General features: G+C 49.1%; 1 protein-coding gene across 1 annotated transcript in view; it reads right to left on the bottom strand.

Annotated features, from left to right (window-relative positions):
* Positions 1-22,215, bottom strand: part of PLD3 (phospholipase D family member 3) — a 32,076-nt gene that overhangs the window by 5,348 nt on the left and 4,513 nt on the right. Inside the window, 8 exon segments of the mRNA XM_083516185.1 lie at positions 343-482; positions 2,861-3,061; positions 7,735-7,862; positions 9,142-9,262; positions 12,993-13,176; positions 15,441-15,598; positions 16,521-16,586; positions 19,583-19,646. Of these exon segments, the coding sequence (XP_083372311.1) occupies positions 343-482; positions 2,861-3,061; positions 7,735-7,862; positions 9,142-9,262; positions 12,993-13,176; positions 15,441-15,598; positions 16,521-16,586; positions 19,583-19,646 (1,062 nt within the window).

The following is a 22,215-nucleotide window of genomic DNA, read 5'->3' as shown; positions in this document are numbered from 1 at the left end:
CCCGGAAGCTGTACGCTGGCTCCCTCGGCCAGTAAAGCGAGATGAGCGCCGCAACCCCAGAGTCGGCCACGAATGGACCTAATGGCAGGGGTCCCTTTATCTTTACCTGGCCACCCAACTGTACAATTCATCTCTGCTTGCCAGGCGGAATGACCTCCCCATATTCTGGCTCTTCCCCAAAGTGGATTTGGGTGAGGCAGGCAGAATGAGAAGCCCTGTTGCATCAGCAGGAACCTCTGCAATGGCTTCCCGGCCGGTGCTACTTGGTTTGTAAAGCTCATCCTTCCCACAGCCGGGGGGGGGGGGGAGGGAGAAGAGCTGCCCCATCAGCTGCACACTTACCTCTTAGGGTGCGAGAACTCCATAGTGGGCAGGTAGCTCATCACCTCAATGTGAACAAACTCATCGGCGTCATCAATGATGCTCACGAGGGACTGGAGGTCCTCCGTCCGCCCTGTGGCGCACAGTGCAGGGGGGGCACTCTGGAGGCAGGCAGAGGGAAAAGAGACTCAGGAAAGGAGGAGGAGAAGGACGGGCACCCAAAAGTCAGGCACACGGTTGACATTCTGGGCTGCCTGGGCAGGGTTTTTTTTCAGAATGAGGTTTTCAAATTTTTATTGAATCTTCAGGACTTTGCTATGGAGTTAAACGCAGGGGCAGTGGCGTAGCGTGGGGGGTGCAGGGGGGGCCGGCCGCACCGGGCGCAACATCTGGGGGTGTGGGTTAGGGGGCGCAAATCCACGGGTTAGGGGGTGCAAATCCACGGGTTAGGGGGCGCAAATTACTTGCCTTGCCCCGGGTGCTGACAACCCACGCTACGCCACTGCGCAGGGGTCAGCAAACTTTTTCAGCAGGGGGCCGGTCCACTGTCCCTTAGACCTTGTGGGGGGCTGGACTATATTTTTTTTAGGGGGGGGGGATGAACGAATTCCTATGCCCCACAAATAACCCAGAGATGCATTTTAAATAAAAGCACACATTCTACTCATGTAAAAACACCAGGCAGGCCCCACAAATAACCCAGAGATGCATTTTAAATAAAAGCACACATTCTACTCATGTAAAAACACGCTGATTCCCAGACCATCCATGGACCGGATTTAGAAGGCGATTGGGCCGGATCCGACCCCCGGGCCTTAGTTTGCCTACCCATGAGTTAAAGTAACAATCCAGGAGGAAATATAAAATAAAGGGAAGAAGGCACCGAAAAACCTAACCAGGGGTCAATGCCGTTAACTTGCGAAATAAAGTGCGTTCTTTAGAGACCAATGACTGAATTATTTGCTACGGCAAAAACCTGATACAGAAAGAGCGCAAACCAAATGTTATGACCGCCAAATAAAGCCACATTTCATAGGGACTTGCCACCCCTGTGACTTTCCTGTTGGGTAAGGAACAAATGGCCAGCAAATGGAGGCAGAATCCATAGGTTTCACTGCAACCTGATATATGTCAGTTTCTCAGAAATAATAGTTAAAAAAAATTTATGGAACCAAACAGTTAAAGAAGAAAACAGCAAAGACCTGATGAAGAGAGCACAGCAGAGGTTATATTTTCTGAGAATCCTCCGGAAAAACAAGCTCTCAAAGGACCTGTTGATGGCATTTTACCACTGTAGTGTGGAGAATGTATTAACTTATGGTCTGGTTTGGGAGCTGCACGGTCAGGGACTAAACAACGCTGTCCAGGGTTGTAAAGACTGCAGAGAGAATAATTGGGTGCACTCTTCCCACCTTGGATCAAATCTCTGCTTCCAGGTGTCATAAGAAAGCTGCAGAGATAGCGCAGGATTTTAATATTTTAATTTTTTTAGGAAGCCGCCCAGAGTGGCTGGGGAAGCCCAGCCAGATGGGCGGGGTATAAATAATAAATTATTATTATTATTATTATTAGATAGTGCACACCCCGGAAATGATCTCTTTCAGCTTCTGCCTTCTGGAAGAAGGTACAGGGTTATAAAGACTAGGACTGGCCGCCTGAGAAAGTTTCTATCCAAATGCAATTCTGGTATAAGGAGTCTCTATGGGAGTACAGTGGTGCCTCGCAAGACGAAATTAATTCGTTCCACAAGTTTTTTCTTCTTGCGAGTTTTTCGTCTTGCGAAGCACGGTTTCCCATAGGAATGCATTGAAAATCAATCAATGCGTTCCTATGGAGACCTGTCCCCGGACCTGTTTTAAAGCAAGGGGCGGCAGGGAGAAGATTGCTTCTCCCCGTTGCCTGCCCCGCAATCTCCGGGGACAGAGGGGAAGGCGTGCGCGCCTTCCCCTCTGTCCCCGGACCTGTTTTAAAGCAAGGGAAGGGGCAGCGGGGAGAATCGCTTCTCCCCATTGCCGCCCCTTGGTTCAAAAGGGGTCTGGGGAGAGAGGGGAAGGCGCGTGTGCCTTCCCCTCTGTCCCCGGAGATCGCTTCTCCCCGCCGCCCCTTGCTTCAAAAGAGGTCCGGGGACAGCGGGGAAGACGCGCTGCGCTTCCCCGCTATCCCCGGAACTTGCGGGGCAAGCTTCATTTTGCGAAGCAAGCCCATAGGGAAATGCGTCTTGCGAAGCGGCTAAGAAAACGAAAAACTCCTTCGTCTAGCGAGTTTTTCGTCTTCCGAGGCGCTCGTCTTGCGGGGTACCACTGTATATTGTATTTTAAAATGGGGTTTCAGAGTTTTTAGGGGTTTCTGAATGTCTTATGTGGATTTTTCAATTTCATTGTTCTGTATGGGACAATGACAATAAAGGTATCGTATAGTATAGTATCGTATCGTAAAGGAAACCCCCCGAGTCGGCCCCCGGCATCTGAGCACCAAGGATGCCAGCAGAGACTGGAGCAGGGGGTCTTGAGCAGAGGGGGCCCCTGCCCTCCCATCTCACCGAGAAGTAGACTCCTGCCTCCGTGCCGTTCAGCTCCAGCTCCAGCGGTGCCTCCTTGTTATAGGAGGTGGAGTAATTGGCCGGCCAGGGCGACGGGATGGTGGCATTGGACAGACCCAGAGCCCAGTAGGCCTCGAACATCTTCCCCAAGTCCTGGGCCAGGCAGCTGCAGTTGTAGATAGCCATGCCCAGCTCCTTCACCTGGGGGCAGAGAAAGGGAGAGGTTAGCAGGAGGCCGCAGGATAGAGCCCAGGCGCAGTTGATGCAGGCTGCAGGATCTATGGGGAGAAGCACCCAGGACACCTGAAATCAGCCCCAGAGGAAAAATGGAAGCAAGAAGAATTACCGACAAAAGAAGAATGGCGGATGAGGTTGATGGACTATGCAGAATTGGATAAATTAACAGGAAGGATTCGAAAGCTGCGGGACCAGAGATTCTTAGAAGACTAAATACATGAACTATTTGAAAAGCAATTGTAATGAACAGATTACGCTAGCAGGACTGCAAGAAGTTCTTTAAGGAGGGCTATTTGAAATATTGCAAAACAGACTATGAGGAGAATTATTAGTTAATGATAATTAAGAGTAAAAGAGAAATTAAGAAATGCAGAATAAGTGGTAAAGAACGGAAAATCATCAGAGGTGTTGATGGAAGTCTAAAATATTGTGTAAGATAAGAAGTTATGTTATATGATTGTTGGAAATGATATGTTAAATAATAATAATAATGTGTATATATATATATATATGCAGGTTTTGGTGTCTTCGGGTGTCTTCCCGTGTAAGAGTTGGGGTGTCTAGGCGACGTTTCGACGAGGTCTCACTCGTCATCTTCAGGCTGGTGCTTTCGGCTTCTTGTTACTGGAACAGAGCAGGATCTCAGTGTTTGAGTTCCTATAAATACTGTTGAGGGGGTGTGGTGTATAGCCTCCAACGTTCTGGGCAGAGGGGAAGTTCCCAGGTTAGTGTGCCTTTTCTTCTTTTGTTCCTTAATTACTTGAGGGATATCTTGAGTGATTTCTTGAGTGATATTCTGAGTACCACTTAGGTGGGTCATTAAGTGTGGATTAGTTGCTAAAGCTTTCGTGTCTTGACCTCTTGAGCTTGTGAAGAGTTTTTCTGAGAAGATGGCTGTACTGCACTTAGTTGTGCTCTGGCTTGGCTTCGTGTATAGGGGCGAGCTGTGGTTTTGTGCCCTGTGCCAGCCAGATCTGTGTAGGGATTGCAGGGGGGTGCAGCACAGATCTGGCTGGCACAGGGCACAAAACCACAGCTCGCCCCTATACACGAAGCCAAGCCAGAGCACAACTAAGTGCAGTACAGCCATCTTCTCAGAAAAACTCTTCACAAGCTCAAGAGGTCAAGACACGAAAGCTTTAGCAACTAATCCACACTTAATGACCCACCTAAGTGGTACTCAGAATATCACTCAAGAAATCACTCAAGATATCCCTCAAGTAATTAAGGAACAAAAGAAGAAAAGGCACACTAACCTGGGAACTTCCCCTCTGCCCAGAACGTTGGAGGCTATACACCACACCCCCTCAACAGTATTTATAGGAACTCAAACACTGAGATCCTGCTCTGTTCCAGTAACAAGAAGCCGAAAGCACCAGCCTGAAGATGACGAGTGAGACCTCGTCGAAACGTCGCCTAGACACCCCAACTCTTACACGGGAAGACACCCGAAGACACCAAAACCTGCATTCCTGTACCCGTGAAAATCTACGAAAGCATATATATATATATATATATATATATATATATATATATATATATAAAGAAATCAGCCCCAGAGGGTAGTAGTCCCACCTTGACTCAAGCAGCCTTTGGCAACCTGGTGCCCTGATAAGAAGATAAGAGGAGCCCAGCTGCTATATCAGGCCAAAGAGCCCCCCTCTAGTCTGGCCTCCCAGTGGCCAAACTCCCTAAGAACCAAGAAATTGAGATAGACTGCCTCTGGTCCATAGCGGTCAACCGTCCCTTATTTGGGGGGAAAGTCCCTTATCCCAGTGCTGTGTCCCGCTGCTGTCCCTTATTGATGATGTCCCTTAAATTTCCCGGGTTTCAAAGGAAGCAGCTCCTCTCCCTCCCTCCCTCCCTGCCGGCCAGGGAGGAGGGAGGCTCCAACTGTGTTGCTTGGCTGCGTTGCTCACCCAATAAGGAGTCTCAGAACGACTGGGGGGTGGAGCTTGCATGCCTTGTGCCGATCAAATCGGCCGCATTGCCTGGGGACTCGCCTTTGCTCAGCGCTTCCCAGCGGAGAGGGGACGGTGGTTTTCCTTGCTGCATCCCCTTTGCCGGGTTGCTGCGCTGTGGGAACCACCGCTTGAGGCTTTGTTTGGTTGCTGGCTGGGCTTTCTGCCTTTGGCTTGGAGGGGCTCAGAAATTGAACATACCTGTGCTGCGAAAATCCCTTATTTTGGCTGCTGAGCCCTTATTTTCGAGGCTGCTGGTCCCTTATTTTCAAATCTGCAAGCTGACATCTATGCTCTGGGCCTGGAGGTTCCATAAGAACATAGGAACGGCCTGCTTGACCAGGCCAATGGCTTATGTAGCCCAGCACCCTGTTCTCTCAGGGGCCAACTAGATGCCCCAATGGGAAACACACAAGCAGGATTAAAATAGAAGAGAAACTCTCCTTTCCTGTGGTTTCCAGCACCTGGCATTCAGAAGCATTGCTGCATCTGACTGCAGAGCCATCCTGGCTAGGAGCCTTCGAGAGCCGTCGCCTCCTCCATGAATTGGTCTATTCCTCTTTTAAAGCCACCTAAGTTGGTGGCCATGGCTGCCTCCTGTGGTGGGGAGTTCCACAGTTTAACTCCGAGCTGCTCCTTTGGGCTATTATCTGCAGCAAAGCCGTAGGACGTCAAGGTTTGGAGCAGCACAGTAATCCTGGCTGGGGAGGAGGGCAGCTGCAGCCCAACAACACGTGGGGAGTGCCCGGTTGGCACAGGCTGGCTTAAAAATGCCAAGATGCCACCGTTCACCTTGCTGGATTTGATAGGAGGCGGATTCACAACAGCATAAACACAAATACGTCAAAAAGGACACCCAGAGTAAAAGCGGGAGATAAGACGCTGGTTTTATTTTTATTTACTAAAGCAGCTGCTCATATGATTGCCTAATGCCCAGGTGAGTAAAAAGAATTTCCCCTGCACAGCTGGAGGCGAACCAAGTGTTGGTGCTGATCTTGAAAGCCCCAAACGGCCTCAGTCCTGTATACAGTGGTGCCTCGCAAGACGAAATTAATTCATTCCACGAGTTTTTTCGTTTAGCGGATTTTTCGTCTTGCGAAGCACAGTGTCGGGAAAGTTTTGGAAAAGCTTCAAAAATCACCAAAGTCTTCAAAAACCTCAAAAAAGGCTACCACACCGCGTTCTATGAGTTGCTCCTCGAAGTCAAGTCGCAACTGTATTAACGGTGTTAAGAAAAAGGAAACAAACTTGCAAGACGTTTTCGTCTTGTGAAGCAAGCCGATAGGGAAATTCGTCTTGCGAAGCAGCTCAAAAACCGCAAAACCCTTTCATCTAGCGAGTTTTTCGTCTTGCGAGGCATTCGTCTTGTGGGGCACCACTGTACCTGAAGGAGTGTCTCCACCACCATCGTTCACCCGGACACTGAGGTCCAGCGCCGAGGGCCTTCTGCCGGCTCCCTCATTGCGAGAAGTGAGGTTACAGGGAACCAGGCAGAGGGCCTTCTCGGTAGTGGCACCCGCCCTGTGGAATGCCCTCCCAGCAGATGTCAAGGCAATAAACAACTATTTTACTTTTAAAAGACAACTGAAGGTGGCCCTGTTTGGGGAAGCTTTTAATGTCTGATGCTGTATTGTTTTTAATATTTGATGGGAAGCCGCCCAGAGTGGCTGGGGAAACCCAGCCAGATGGGCGGGGTATAAATAATTTATTATTATTATTATTATTATTATTATTATTATTATTATTATTATTAATTACATTGGCCTCCCACTGGACCCATAACCTCCTGGCAAATAGAAGGGGAACTAATGGAGGCAGTGAGATTTCTTGGGCTCCATGATCACTGCAGATGGTGACAGCAGTCATGAATTTAAAAGACGCCTGCTTCTTGGGAGAAAAGCAATGGCAAACCTAGACAGCATCTTAAAAAGCAGAGACATCACCTTGCCAACAAAGGTCCGTATAGTTAAAGCTATGGTTTTCCCAGCAGTAATGTATGGAAGTGAGAGCTGGACCACAAAGAAGGCTGATCACCGAAGAATGGATGCTTTTGAATTATGGTGCTGGAGGAGACTCTTGAGAGTCCCATGGACTGCAAGAAGATCAAACCTCTCCATTCTGAAGGAAATCAGCCCTGAGTGCTCACTGGAAGGACAGATCCTGAAGCTGAGGCTCCAAGACTTTGGCCACCTCATGAGAAGAGAAGACTCCCTGGAAAAGACGCTGATGTTGGGAAAGATGGAGGGCACAAGGAGAAGAGGATGACAGAGGACAAGATGGTGGGACAGTGTTCTTGAAGCTACCAGCATGAGTTTGAGCAAACTGCGGGAGGCAGTGGAAGACAGGAGTGCCTGGCGTGCTCTGGTCCATGGGGTCATGAAGAGGCAGACACGACTAAACGACTAAACAACAACATCATGTTGGCGTCCAGGTGGGCCTCCCTCCCTCCCTCCTTGGGGAAGCCATTCCGGAACTGGGGTGCTGCTGCAGCCAAGGGGAACCCCTGAACCCCCACTTCTGATGTGAGAGGTGGACTCTCTCTAGCAGGTGACTACAGAAACTATCAGGCCAGGTCCCAACCGTCCCGTAAAGATAATAACCCTGGCCCCAGCCCCACAGGCCAGGACGGGGGGGCCCCACCCCACAAAGGCCCTCCTGGAGGGTCGCGGGCATCACCTGGGTGAGGGCGCGCCAGTCCATGTTCGCGCTGCCAAGGAAGATGTGTTGCTGGTCCACGATCCAGAATTTGGTGTGTAGGACCCCCCCGGTCAGTTCTGGGAAGTTGACTTTGCGGATCTGGGCGCCTGGAGGAGTTTGGGAACAAGACAAGGAAGGGAGCTGCTAATTCTCAGCACCTTTTACAGCCTCGCCCGCAAATTCAGCCCATACACTTGGTTTTAAGAGTATAAGCTCCTCGGGGCGAGGACCTCTCTGACCCTGCAAGCGACCAATAGTAATTGAGCCCTTTCAGTAGGTCTGGCCTGAATCTCTTGCAAGAGAAAGCCCCTTCTATAGGACGGCTCCTTGTTCTAACATTACGAGCGAGTGGGGGAAAGTCTCTTACATAATTTTACCCATCTCTGTCATCTTCTAAGCTTAAAGCAGCCCCTGAATTCAAAGCCTTTTGATTCTGGATTTTATTAAATCTTCCCAATTGTTACGTAACTCCAAACATACCAGTATATCTTGTTTTGTTACACCTTTTCTTATTGAATTCAAGTCCCTCCTTTCTGAATTCTCCCCACCCGCTTTGTAGTTGCATTAAAACCATCATTAAAATCAATGCTAAGGAAATAAATAACTACAGTCATACCTCGGGTTACAGACACTTCAGGTTGCGTGTTTTTGGGTTGCGCACTGCGCCAAACCCAGAAGTACCAAATGGGTTACTTCCGGGTTTTGGCACTTGTGCATGTGCAAAAACACTGAATCGCACTTTGCACATGCGCAGAAGCACCGAATCGCAAACCGCGCGTGTGCAGACGCGGCGCTGCGGGTGTCGAACGCTGCAGGTTGCAAACGTGCCTCCCACATGGATCACGTTCGCAGCCCAAGCGTCCACTGTATCTGACTTTTATTATTATTTTTTTTTTAAAGATATTTATTAAAAGTTTTTAAGATATAACAAGAAAAAATAAAAATAAAATACAAAATAAAAAACAGTTAAAAACACACATTAATTTTCAATAACATAACTTCCATACACTCATTTCCTCGGACCTCCTCATACCTCCCTTCTTTGTATTCCAGTAAAAGTTTAATGGTAAGGCTGAACTAACAAATCGAACTGGAATACACTGTATCTGACTTTTAGAAGACATCTGAAGGCAGCCCTGTTTAGGGAAGTTTTTAATGTCTGATGTTTTATTGTGTTTTTAATATTTTGTTGGAAGCCGCCCAGAGTGGCTGGGGAAACCCAGCCAGATGGGCAGGGTGTAAAGAATATTATTATTATTATTATTATTATTATTATTATTATTATTATTATTACTACTGTCTTTTTCGGGGGTGCAGAAAGGAGACCCCGCCCCCCATCACCACCCCCCTGCTGAAATCCAGGCGCTCTCTCTCTCTCTCTCTCACCGCTCTCCTCCAGCAGCTGCAGGTCAGAGCAGGGCATCCGGGAGGAAGGAGGATTGACGGCTATCCGCAAGGTGACGCCTCTGCTGGGCACCTCCCTCAGCGCTGCCAGGATTTCCTCCCCCTGTGGGAAAAGGGAGGGGTCCGTCAGCGGCCACGATCCAGGCCAGGTGAAGAGGGCCCTTCCTGGACAGGCCGTCCCATTCCCAGGTGCAGGATCCGTCCCGCCGATTGAACCCTTTCAAATGGTTTGGGATGAGTCCTTCTACTGAGGGTTGGGCCAGATGACCACTGGAGGTCACTTGCAACTCTATGATTCTGTTTTGCGGTGGGATAGAGACATATTGAATTTTGGGGGCAGGAGAGGAACATCTTGAATTTGCACATTACCCACCCAAATGGGGAAACTGGAAGCTGAGCTCTTCAAAAACGTGCCCCTCATCCAGCCAGAGGCTAAATCCTCTTAGTTTGCAACTGTTTTGAGGCTGCAAGCCAGGACTGAGCATCTTAGATCTCAGGTTGGCTAGTGCATGGGGGAGCACCCATTTTGATCGCCTGCTGACAAGAGAGCCAGGCAGCCACCAGCCAAATCTCTAACAAGCCGGACCCCACAGGGAGGCTTTGTGTTCGATGCTCATCAAAGCAAAATACACTGCCTATGGGACATGTCGTTGGCCCATATAGCTCCACACTGGCTGGCAGCAGCTCCCCAGGGTTTAGGGATGGGAACCTTTCCCAGTCGCCCCCAGGGGGCTGAACCTGTCATCCACCACATTTATTACTTTTCTATTCCACCTTATTCTCCTAAGACCTCCAGGCAACATCCATGGCTCTCCTCCTCTTATTGAAGCCCCACGACGACCCTGTAAGGTAGGCTGGGAGGAGTGACTGGCCCCCAAGGTCGCATCCAGTGAGCTGCACAGGCAAGGGACGAGAATTCGAACCCTGGTCTCTCTCATCGACTAAAAATTGGCTAAAAAAGCCAATGCAATTCTGGGCCTCATCAATAGGAGTATAGCATCTAGATCAAGGGAAGTAATAGTGCCACTGTATTCTGCTCTGGTCAGACCTCACCTGGAGTACTGTGTCCAGTTCTGGGCACCACAGTTCAAGAAGGACACTGACAAACTGGAACGTGTCCAGAGGAGGGCAACCAAAATGGTCAAAGGCCTGGAAACGATGCCTTATGAGGAACGGCTAAGGGAGCTGGGCATGTTTAGCCTGGAGAAGAGGAGGTTAAGGGGTGATATGATAGCCATGTTCAAATATATAAAAGGATGTCACATAGAGGAGGGAGAAAGGTTGTTTTCTGCTGCTCCAGAGAAGCGGACACGGAGCAATGGATCCAAACTACAAGAAAGAAGATTCCACCTAAACATTAGGAAGAACTTCCTGACAGTAAGAGCTGTTTGACAGTGGAATTTGCTTCCAAGGAGTGTGGTGGAGTCTCCTACTTTGGAGGTCTTTAAGCAGAGGCTTGACAACCATATGTCAGGAATGCTCTGATGGTGTTTCCTGCTTGGCAGGGGGTTGGACTCGATGGCCCTTGTGGTCTCTTCCAACTCTATGATTCTATGATTCTAGGTCCAAGTCCAGCCCTCTAAACACGACACTACGCCGGCTGCCCCGCAAAGCAGGTTGCTCTAACCACTGAACCGCCGCTGTCCCCCCAATGTAATAATTTGCAACGCTGCATTTCTGTTCTGAGCTGCCTTTTTCAGATCACCTGCAGCTTGGGAGACTCTGGGATTTAGAGCTTCTCACACAGCCCAGGACAGGCGTGAAGTTTTAACATAAGCGCCTGCCTCTCCAACACGCCCGCAGGCGCAGGCCGTGACCGACATGCAAGAAACGGATGTTTTGCTTTCCTCAAAGGGCCCTTTGATGGGCACAGAGGCTGAAGGAGGCGCCGCCACCCCAGGCAATTAGACGCCTGTTTGCAAGCGGGTTTGACAGGGTCTGTCGGGTGCTGAGCGCCTTCGCTGCTGCATATTTTGGCACAGGCAGGCAGCCACCTTTTCAGACACACCAGCAGGCAGTGTGGTGTAGTGGTTAGAGAGCCAGACTAGGCCCTGGCAGAGACCAGGTCCAAACCCCCCAATCCCTGCGTGACCTTGGGGGCCAGTCCCTGCCTCTCAGCCTGGGCTACCTCACAGGGCTGTTGTGAGGATCAGAGTGTTGGAGAAGGACCTGGGAGACCAGGGTTCAAATCCCGCCCCCCACAGCCATGAATCTTACTGGGTGACCTTGGGCCGGTTGCTGACCCTCAGCCTGGTCTACCTCACAGGGTCGCTGGGAAGATTAAATGAGGAAGAGGAGGAGGAGGACCATGACAGCTCCTTGGAGAAAAAAGGTGGGCTAGAAATGCGATAAGTACCGTATTTTTTGCTCTATAAGACTCACTTTTTCCCTCCTGAAAAGTAAGGGGAAATGTGTGTGCGTCTTATGGAGTGAATGCAGGCTGCGCAGCTATCCCAGAAGCCAGAACAGCAAGAGGGATTGCTGCTTTCACTGCGCAGCGATCCCTCTTGTTGTTCTGGCTTCTAAGATTCAGAATATTTTTTTCTTGTTTTTCTTCTCCAAAAACTAGGTGCGTCTTGTGGTCTGGTGCGTCTTATAGAGCAAAAAATACAGTACATAAAATACTACGGATCCCATTTCGGCTTCGTTTTACACGTGAGAATGAATGGTTTAACTTCACCACCAAAAAAACAGCTGCAGCAGCCGGGGGGGCTGTATGGATTGATCAACCAAGGGGCACTTTTCGTGTTGAAATAGGGAATGTGCTGGGTATTTATTTATTTATTTAATTTGTACCCCGCCCTCCCCGGCCAAGACCGGGCTCAGGGCGGCTAATATCAGGTATAAAAACAATTGATTAAAATACAACTTAGTAAAGGTAAAGGGACCCCTGACCGTAGCGAACGACTCTGGGGTTGCAGCGTTCATCTCGCTTTATTGGCCAAGGGAGCCGGCGTACAGCTTCCGGGTCATGTGGCCACATGACTAAGCCGCTTCTGGCGAAACAAAGCAGCGCACGGAAATGCCGTTTACCTTCCAGCCGGAGTGGTAAATATTTATCTACTTGCACTTTGACGTGCTTTCGAACTGCTAGGTTGGCAGGAGCAGGGACCAAGCAATGGGAGCTCACCCCATCGTGGGGATTTGAACCGCCAACCTTCTGATTGGCAAGTCCTAGGCTCTGTGGTTTAACCCACAGCGCCACCCACATCTCTAAGATACAACTTTAAAACAAAATTAAAATACAACTTCAAATGCAGCCTCATTTCGGTGGAAGCCCAGATCAAAAACTGTTTGGGGGGAGAAAACGTCAAATCTTCACCAAGGCCAACTATCCAGACTGGTCCTACGTGGGCCAGAAAAAAACCAGGGAAGTCCCCAAATAGGGGTTCCATCACAGAAGGAAAAGGAAAGAGGGGATCAGGCTGGTTCCAAGCCAAAGGCCAGGTGGAACCACTCTGTCTTACAGGCCCTGCGAAAAGAAAACGGATCCCGCAGGGCCCTGGTCTCATGAGACAGAGCGTTCCACCAGGCCAGTGTTGAAAAGACTCCATATTCCCATATGCAACCCCTGGGAAGGCTTGCTGGCAGAGCAACTCTTGGGAAAGCCATACTGCAGCAAAGGAAGCAGCTGGCACAGAGCGCTCCACCTCGCTCAGGACTCCCTGCACCAACTGGCAGCAGCAGCCGCCTCTCTAGGGCGTCAGGTGGGCTGCCCCTCCCAGCCCCACCTGAAGATGCCCCCAGGGACCGAACCCAGGACCCTCTGGTGCCCCCCACCCCTGAGCCACGATGGCCCTTGACCGAGGCCGTTTCCAGAGAGAGCTGTCCACCTGGCCGGCCGAGGGGTCCTGGGTGCCAGTGTCCTTGTTGCTCAGGGTCCAGTAAAAAGAGGCGATGTCCACACTGCGGGTGGCGTCTCCCAGGAGGGTCTTCCAGGCGTCGAAGATGGAAGGGTTGAGGGTGCTGTTGTCGTCGTACGTCAGCCCCTCGGGGATGCTCTCCACCAGGACGCTCCTGAAGAAGAGGAGGAGAGGAAGGGCAGCTTTTGCAAGGGAGGGGGCAAGACATCCTCTCCCCTTGCAAGTCTCCGTGAGCTGCAGGCGGGTTGGTCTGGAAGATTCACAACATAGCTGTCAACCTTTCCCCTTTTTTAAGGGAAATTCCCTTATTCCGAATAGGATTCCTCGCAAGAAAAGGGAAAAGTTGACAGCTATGATTCACAACCCTGTGTGTCATTCTGAACTTTCTTGATGTTTTATTACTGATGTTTTATTATTTATTATTTATTATTTTATTTTATTATTGCAGGCAAGGTTAGAAACTCAGGTACGTAAGCTATTCGCCAAACGGCACCTTAAAACCTAGATTACAGTTGCCACAATGCAATGTCTAGGCTATGGCTACCAGATTTTTTTCAATGAATCCGGGGACACTATTTTGTTTTTTTAGGCTGTATAGCAACGGGGAGTCAGTAGTGGGGATGGTGAGGCAAAAGACCCTGGACCCAAGCAAACCTGCATATTGTATAAAGGTGCAAAGCCATTCTTTCGCACCCTGTGAAACATAAATGCACAGAGTTTTTTAAAAATTGGGCAATGCCCGCCCACCCACAGTTCCCGAGCCTCCCCTGATCAGTCAAAACAAAGGAGGAAGGGGGCAGGAGATCTGTACCACCGGATGTCCCCAGTTCCCCTTTGGCAGTGGCGGCAGCAGCGGCAGTCAGGAGCCTGGAGCCAGTCTAGTAGCGCAGTTGGCTCTGGCTGGCTTCAGGAGCTGCTCACTGCTGTGGCGCCCATCATTTTTCCTCACTGGAAGTACACATATGATGTGTCTTGTGTGCAACACATCATATTGGGACTTCTGCTGAGGAAAAATGGCGGGCGCCACGGCAGTGAGCAGCTCCTGAAGCCAGCCAGAGCCAACTGCACTACGAGGCTGGCTCCAGGCTGCTGAGGCTGCCACATTTCCCGGGGACAGATTTGCAAATCTGGGGTCATTCCGGGGATGGAGTTTGTTCGGGGACAGATTGACAAATCCGAGGACTGTCCCCAGGAACAGGCGATGTCTGGTAACCCTAGTCTAGGCACCTTTTTCTTTTTGCAAGGTTGCCAAGCTGAAAATGAATTGTGCTTATCGCCATCCCGGCCTCCAGAGATTTCCACATGGCCCCCATGCGCTGCCCTGTCCCTCAGCCATAAATCTCAGAGAGTTGAACAGCGTTTACTCTGGAAAGTGGAAGCAGTCCCGACCAAAGAAGACTGGCAAACCAAGTTAATGGACTATGATGACATGGCGAAACTAACCAGAAAGCTCAGAAATCAAGATGACAAGAAATTTAATAAAGAATGGGAAATGTTTATTATGTATTTGCAAAAGTATTGTAAACAGGCTAATACATTGGCAGGATCTTAAAAACACTTGTAATTTTAGGAATCTGAGGTAAAAAATAATAATTTAGAGTAGAAATGATAGGCAGCTGAAAAGAAAATTTAAGGAACCAGGGGTGGGGGAGGGAAGTCATGGGATTCGGAGAATCCCATTTTATGGATTTGATATTGCTTTTATGTATATTTTTCTTTGTCTGTGGATGTTATTGAATTTGCTATTGTGTGTTTTTTGTTTTTGTTATTTTTGTTGAAAATTTAATAAACATATTATGAAAAAAAGAAGAAAAAAAGGACAGCATTTACTCCGTAAGTCACAGTCTCAGCAGAGAAGCAGCTCAGGCTTTGTTTAAATTTTGATTATGTCTTTTCTGTTTCTCATATTGTCTTTTTATGTTGTGAACCGCCCCGAGATTGATGGGCATAGGACATTATACAAATTGAATTAATTCATTATAACCCCCTCCAGGGACACGGGTGGCGCTGTGGTCTAAACCACTGAGCCTAGGACTTGCGGTCAGAAGGTCGGCAGTTCAAATCCCCGCGACAGGGTGAGCTCCCATTGCTCAGTCCCTGCTCCTGCCCACCTAGCAGTTCGAAAGCACGTCCAAGTGCAAGTAGATAAATAGGTACCACTCTGGCAGGAAGGTAAACGGCATTTCTGTGCGCTGCTCTGGTTCGCCAGAAGCGCCTTAGTCATGCTGGCCACATGACCCGGAAGCTGTACGCCGGCTCCCTTGGCCAATAAAGAGAGATGAGCGCTGCAACCCCAGAGTCTGCCACGACTGGACCTAATGGTCAGGGGTCCCTTTACCTTTACCTTAACCCCATCCAAAGGCAATAGCTGTGCCAAGAAGAGGCCCAGAACAACCTCGCCGCAGGCAGAGCCCTCACCTGCAGGGATCGTTGCACCTGTTGGCCAGGTAAGGCCTGGCAGCCGCCTCCTTCCCTGCCGAGGTCAGACCACGAAAGGGGAGGATGAACATGTGGAAAAGGAGGGCGGTCGCCAGCATCGTCGAGAGGATGGCCACCACGAGGATGCAGCGGAAGTCCTGCGAAGGAGAAAGAGGGACGGAAATGGGCGTCCGGCATATTTTTAAGGTTTTCGTTAACAATTTCAGCAAAGCAAAATATCAAAACATATCATATTCATTATTCTTTCCCCAACACCCCCTCAAAACCCCTCCCCGCAACTTCCCTCAGTTCCTCTCTGATTTCTCAGCACATGTTATTCTCTGCATTTTATAAAATTATACATATCTTTACATTATCTGTCTACCATGTTATCAACCAATAAATTTTTGTATGTTGATTCAAAACGTTCCTCTTTAACAAGGACTTTGGCTGTCTGACATCCAGCACCCTTTTGAAATATGTTGTGGAAGCCGGAGATTATTGGGTTGTTCTTGTTTCTATTTTGATTGTGTATTTTTTTGTTTTCATATTGCAATTTTATCTTGTCAACCGCCCTGAGATCTGTGGATATAGGGCAGTATACTACTACTACTAATAATAAATATAATAATAATTCCTGTTTAGGGAGGTTTCTAATGTTTGATGTTTTCTCACTTCTTCTTCTTCTTCTTCTTCTTCTTCTTCTTCTTCTTATTATTATTATTATCATCATCAATATTTTGTTGGGAGCTGCCCAGATGGGCAAGGTAAATTTAACAATAACAATAACACAATAACACAATAACACAATAACACAATAACAATGGACCCAGACCCAGGTCTGGAGTGAAGAGGGAGTCCCCACTGCACAGGTCACAATGTTAATTTTTGGGGAACTCCAGTTTCTGCATTCTTCCATGGCACAAACTGTTCCTTAACCAGTTATTGACCCATTTATAGGACTGTGCCTCTTTTTCCATGGCTTGAGAGGCGTGTTTTGTGGGGGGGGGGGGATGGGACTTTATCCCACCTCAGGCTCTTCACCAGAACCTGGAAGGGGAGGAGGAAGAGGAGACTAACCTTCTTTGGAGGCAAGCTGGGCTGCTGAGTCAGTGGGGGCTCCTCAGGGCTGCGCAGCGCCTTCAGCTGAAAGGAAGGAAACGGAGAGATGAGACACCCTGGGAACTCCAGGCAGCAGGATCTCAGGATCCACTGTGTGTGCAGACAGGCAGGTGAACTGCATTCACCTGCGACCCCTTTGGGGACATCCAGCCCCACGTCGGAGCTGGAGGCAGGAAGCCCAGCTGGCTTCTCCTTTCCCCACACATTTACGAGGGGGAAGTCTGCCTCCTCAAGGGGAACGAGGCTTGCGCAAATAGCTCCCATTCATCACAGTGGAGCTGATGCGAGAGGAAACGGGGGGCAGGGGAGACTGGCAAAACTGTCCCTGTCACAGATGCAACACGATCCCTGTCCTGCCTTTGTTAGAACTTTGACCTTTTAGTGTGGCAGACTGCAACCTTCGGAACTCCCTGCCTCTTGACACCAGGAAGGCGCCTTCTCTGTGCTCTTTTCGGCAGCTGCTAAAAGCATCTTCCTTTAGACAAGCCTGTCCAGATGCTAATAATAATAATAATAATAATAATAATAATAATAATAATAATAATAATAATAATTTTATTTAGATCCCGCCCTCCCCAGCCGAAGCCGGGCTCAGGGCGGCTAACAACAATAAAATAATACAACATTCTAAACTCATTTCATTATAAAATTAATTCAAATCAAATTGATGGCAACCATTGGGCTAGAGTTCTGTGAAGATTGCCAAAGGAGGGAGTCAGGCTGTGCCCTGGCCAAAGGCCTGGTGGAATAGCTCTGTCTTGCAGGCCCTGCAGAAAGATGTCAAGTCCCGCAGGGCCCTTGTCTCTTGTGACAGAGCGTTCCACCAGATCGGAGCCACAGCTGAAAAAGCCCTGCCTCTGGTCGAGGACAGCCTAACCTCCCTGTGGCCCGGGATCACCAAGATGTTTTTATTTGAAGACCGTAAGGTCCTCCGCAGGGCATACCAGGAGAGGCGGTCCCGTAGGTACGAGGGTCCTAGGCCGCATAGGGCTTTAAAGGTTAAAACCAACACCTTAAACCTGATCCTGTACTCCACCGGGAGCCAGTGCAGCTGGTATAGCACCAGGTGAATGTGATCTCGCAGCGAGGACCCCGTAAGGAGTCTCGCTGTGGCATTCTGCACCCGCTGGAGTTTCTGGGTCAGTCTCAAGGGCACCCCCACGCAGAGCGAGTTACAATAATCCAGTCTGGAGGTGACCGTTGCATGGATCACAGTGACTTAGAATGGTGATCATGGAATTGTAGAGTTAGAGGGGACCCCAAATCTCTTGCCCAACATGGCGCTTGAACACACAATCCTGAGATGCGAGTTCTAGTCCGTTTTTACCCTACTTGGTCCTTTTACCTTTTTGAAAGCCTTAAATCACTGCTGTTAATTTCCCTTACGGATAATGTTACGGTTATAACTTTTTTTGCAAATTTCGAGGGCATTTTCCTTTTGCAAAAAAGCAGTGCATAAATTTTACAAAATAAATAAACAAATCATTAGGCTGCTGTCTCTCATGCCTTGTTACGCTGCCATTTCTACGGGGATATACGCTTGGTATTTATTACCCCTGCTATGCAAAAATCTCCAAATGAATCCGAACTTCCACGTCTAAAATCCCTTGTAGAGGACAAGGATCCTGAGATCACGTTAAGGGTAGCCAAATTCCATGTGATTGCCATAAAACTTAGGGAACAAGCTGTGCTATCATAACGATTAAGGTTTGAAATGATAATTTTAGGTTATACGTTAATCACTAAGTTTTAATTTATGTCTTTTTAAACTGTTGCTATACAGTGGTACCTCAGGTTAAGAACTTAATTCGTTCTGGAGGTCTGTTCTTAACCTGAAACTGTTCTTAACCTGAAGCACCACTTTAGCTAATGGGGCCTCCTGCTGCCGCTGCGCAGCCGCCGCACGATTTCTGTTCTCATCCTGAAGCAAAGTTCTTAACCCGAGGTAATTTTTCTGGGTTTTTCTGTAACCTGAAGCGTATGTAACCTGAAGCGTATGTAACCTGAAGCATATGTAACCCAAGGTACCACTGTATCTGTCTTGTCCCTGTTATACCTAACTGCAAATTCAAATGTATCCCTATCGTGTTTTATAACTTCCTTGATATTGTTTGTGGGCTGGAACTGGTCTGTGACCGAAATAATAAAATTCATTCATTCATTAGGCTGGGGGGCGGGGACACACTTGCTGTACGTCCAGCCTTTGGGAGGAGTTCAATGTCACACTTTTATGATTGTCAATGCAAGAACTTAGAATCACAGCATTGGAAGGGACCCCGGGGTCATCTAGTCCAGCCCGCTTCAAACGCAGGAATCTCTTGCCCAGTGTGGGGCTCAAACCCACGACTCTGAGATTAAGAGACTCACGTTCTCCCAACTGAGTTATCCCAGCTCTTGAGGGTACCAAACAGAACGAGGTTCCCTCCTGCCCCCTGGGCACTGTTCTGGGGGAGCAGTGGAACTCTTTGCACTGGCTCCTGCTGGTACAACTGTTTACAGTGGTGCCCCGCAAGACGAATGCCTCGCAAGATGGAAAACCCGCTAGACGAAAGGGTTTTCCGTTTTGGAGGTGCTTCGCAAAACGAATTTCCTATGGGCTTGTTTCGCAAGACGAAAATGTATTGCGAGTTCCTGCGGGGTTTTTTTCCTCCTCCCCCCCCTTTTTCCCAAGCCGCTAAGCCGCTTATCAGCTAATCCTAAGCCGCTAAGCCGCTTAACAGCTGATCCGCTAAGCCGCTTAACAGCTGATCCGCTAAGCTGCTTAACAGCTGATCCGCTAAGCCGCTAAGCCACTTATCAGCCGATCCGCTAAACCGCTAAACCGCTTATCAGCTGATCCGCTAAGCCCGCTAAGCCGCTAATAGCGCTAATCCGCTAAGCCACTAATGGGCTTGCTTCGCAAGACGAAAAAACCGCAAGACGAAGAGACTCGCGGAACGGATTCTTTTCGTCTTGCGAGGCACCACTGTAGTTTGATCCATCCCTTTGGACACACCCGATTTAGGCAAGCAAGGATTTACCTGGTGGTAGGTGACATGGGGCTTCATGGCCGAGGCGGAACGAGCAGGAAAAACCTCAGGAGGCCTGGAAAGGAGACAAGGAGGAGAGTGAAGGCCGCTACAGCGTCACGGAAGAGCTGTAGTTGTGGCCGGATCTCCCTGGTAGCCAAAGGCAAACCGACAACTGGCCAAGATGCCTCATGCGGCCTCAAGCGCAGGATCACACCTGGGCAGCCCAGAGCCCCAGCATTCTCTGCAAGGTCAGCAAGGGACTCAGCAGCTGTGGTGGATTTTGACTGTGGGGGGAATTGGGGAGGGCCAGAAGCAAGGAGGCACCCTCCGGTCAGGTGGGATTGCTATGAGGAATTATGAAAAATGGAACACGCCATTGTGTCCACAATGAAAGCACTGCTTGACTGGGCTTGAGTCATTGACAATAATTTCTGCTAACATCCCACAAGCCTCTGCATCTCTGCCCATCTTCTCTACTTTTCTACAAATCAGTATGCCTAATCTGATCCAAAACACCCACCCACCCCACTCACACATGAAAACAAGGACCACCACAGCCAATCACAAAAAAAAAACCACACCCTGCAACCTTTAAGACAAAAAGAGCCACTTGGACCCGTTTCCAAAGGGAAAAAAACCTGGGAGCCGCAAAACTCGTCATTATACAAATAACGTTTTTGTCACTTTTTTATTATTTCTTTGTTTGACCCCTCAGAATTACTCCTCCTCATAGAAATAAACGTTAAATTCACAAGTGTGTGTGTGTGTTCTTCACTCCCCTTCAAAACAGTGACCAGCGTACATGCCCCCTTTCAATGCAGTGACCAGCGTACATGCCCCTTACAATGTAGCGGGTGGGCGGGCGGGAAGGTGACGTCGGGACGGTGCGTGACTAATGCACGCACCGCCCCCATGCGACGTCACAGCCAGTACAGCGCCCGCCACAGTGGGGAGTGTCGGGGCGCACAATGCGCCTCCTCCCCTCGCTAGTATCCGCCCCGGAGCCGTGGCAAAGGTGTAAAAGAGCCACATGCGGCTCCGGAGCCACGGGTTGCTGACCCCTACCCTAGGCCAACCCCAACCTCTCTCACCACCAAAGGAACACAAGCGAACAGCAGAGAAGCTGCACAAGCAACGCTGACACCAGACCCCACATATAGTAAGTAAACTAGAAACATCGCCACCCGACCCCACCCTCACCCATCTCCCCCCCTCCACCTCTTTCCCCCTTTTCTTCCCAATGTCTCAACAAATGAAACTGATTTGTAAAAATGTTACATGGGGGGGGGGGAATATACGAGAGACACTGCGCACACTTTTGTAAATCAAGAAAATATTTCATAAAAAAAATAAGAGCATATTATGAAAATGAAATTAATGTAATACCCATCGAAACACAGACAAAAATAAAACTAACAAAAAAAAACCTCAACTATGTGCTGCGCATATAAATACTTCATTTTAGCTGTCACGAAACTTCCAGCATTCTCATTCCCCGTCCCCCTGCCCTGGCAGCAAAAGCGTGAAGGCAGCAGAAACACAGGTGAGGTTTGGGCTTCTGCCAGAAGCAAACAGATGCCTAAGGAGCAGGAGGAGGAGGAGGAGGAGAATGTGAAGTAGACCAAGGGAGCTACTTGAAATTCTGCACAGAACACCCCCCCTTTTTTTTGCATGCAGGCTTTCCCAACCTGGTGCCCTCCACATGGTTCGGACAAAGGCTTGGCCATGTCCCAATGAGAGTGGGGGTGGGGAAGGGCTTGCAGGGCAGGCAGACAGGCACTGTGAGTCAGCCCAGGCAATTAGGGAGGAGAGCAACAACTCCTCCAAAATGCAAAACCAGCAGCTGGATTAAAGGAGTGTAACTTCCTGCTCTAATCTGGGTCACAAGTGCTGGGTTAAGGCTGGGAGCAACACTGCTTGGAATGTAGAAAAAGCTTCAGTCACCAAGGCCAGCTTGTTGATGTTTAGTCGTTTAGTCATGTCCGGCTCTTCGTGACCCCCTGGACCAGAGCGCGCCAGGCATTCCTGTCTTCCACTGCCTCCTGCAGTTTGGTCAAACTCTTGCTGGTAGCTTCAAGAACACTGTCCAACCATCTCGTCCTCTGTCGTCCCCTTCTCCTTGCGCCCTCCATCTTTCCCCACATCAGGGTCTTTTCCAGGGAGTCTTCTCTTCTCATGAGGTGGCCAAAGTCTTGGAGCCTCAGCTTCAGGATCTGTCCTTCCAGTGAGCACTCAGGGCTGATTTCCTTCAGAATGGAGAGGTTTGATCTTCCTGCAGTCCATGGGACTCTCCAGAGTCTCCTCCAGCACCATAATTCAAAAGCATTAATTCTTTGGCGATCAGCCTTCTTTATGGTCCAGCTCTCAATTCCATACATCACAACTGGGAAAACCAGAGCTTTAACTATACAGGCCTTTGTTGACAAGGTGATGTCTCTGCTTTTTAAGATGCTGTCTAGCTTTGCCATTGCTTTTCTCCCAAGAAGCAGGCGTCTTTTAATTTCGTGGCTGCTGTCACCATCTGCAGTGATCATGGAGCCCGAGATGGTACATGACCCCAGTCAAGCTTGCAAATATTTACCACTTGCCTGATAATAAATGCTGGAAATGTAAAGAAACTGAAGGTACTTTTTTTCACCTTT

This window comes from Podarcis liolepis, assembly GCF_965112155.1.
Source record: "Podarcis liolepis genome assembly, chromosome: 7".
NCBI lineage: Eukaryota > Metazoa > Chordata > Lepidosauria > Squamata > Lacertidae > Podarcis > Podarcis liolepis.
Note: the sequence above shows the minus strand (reverse complement) of the source record. Positions and strands in the feature narration are given on the sequence as shown.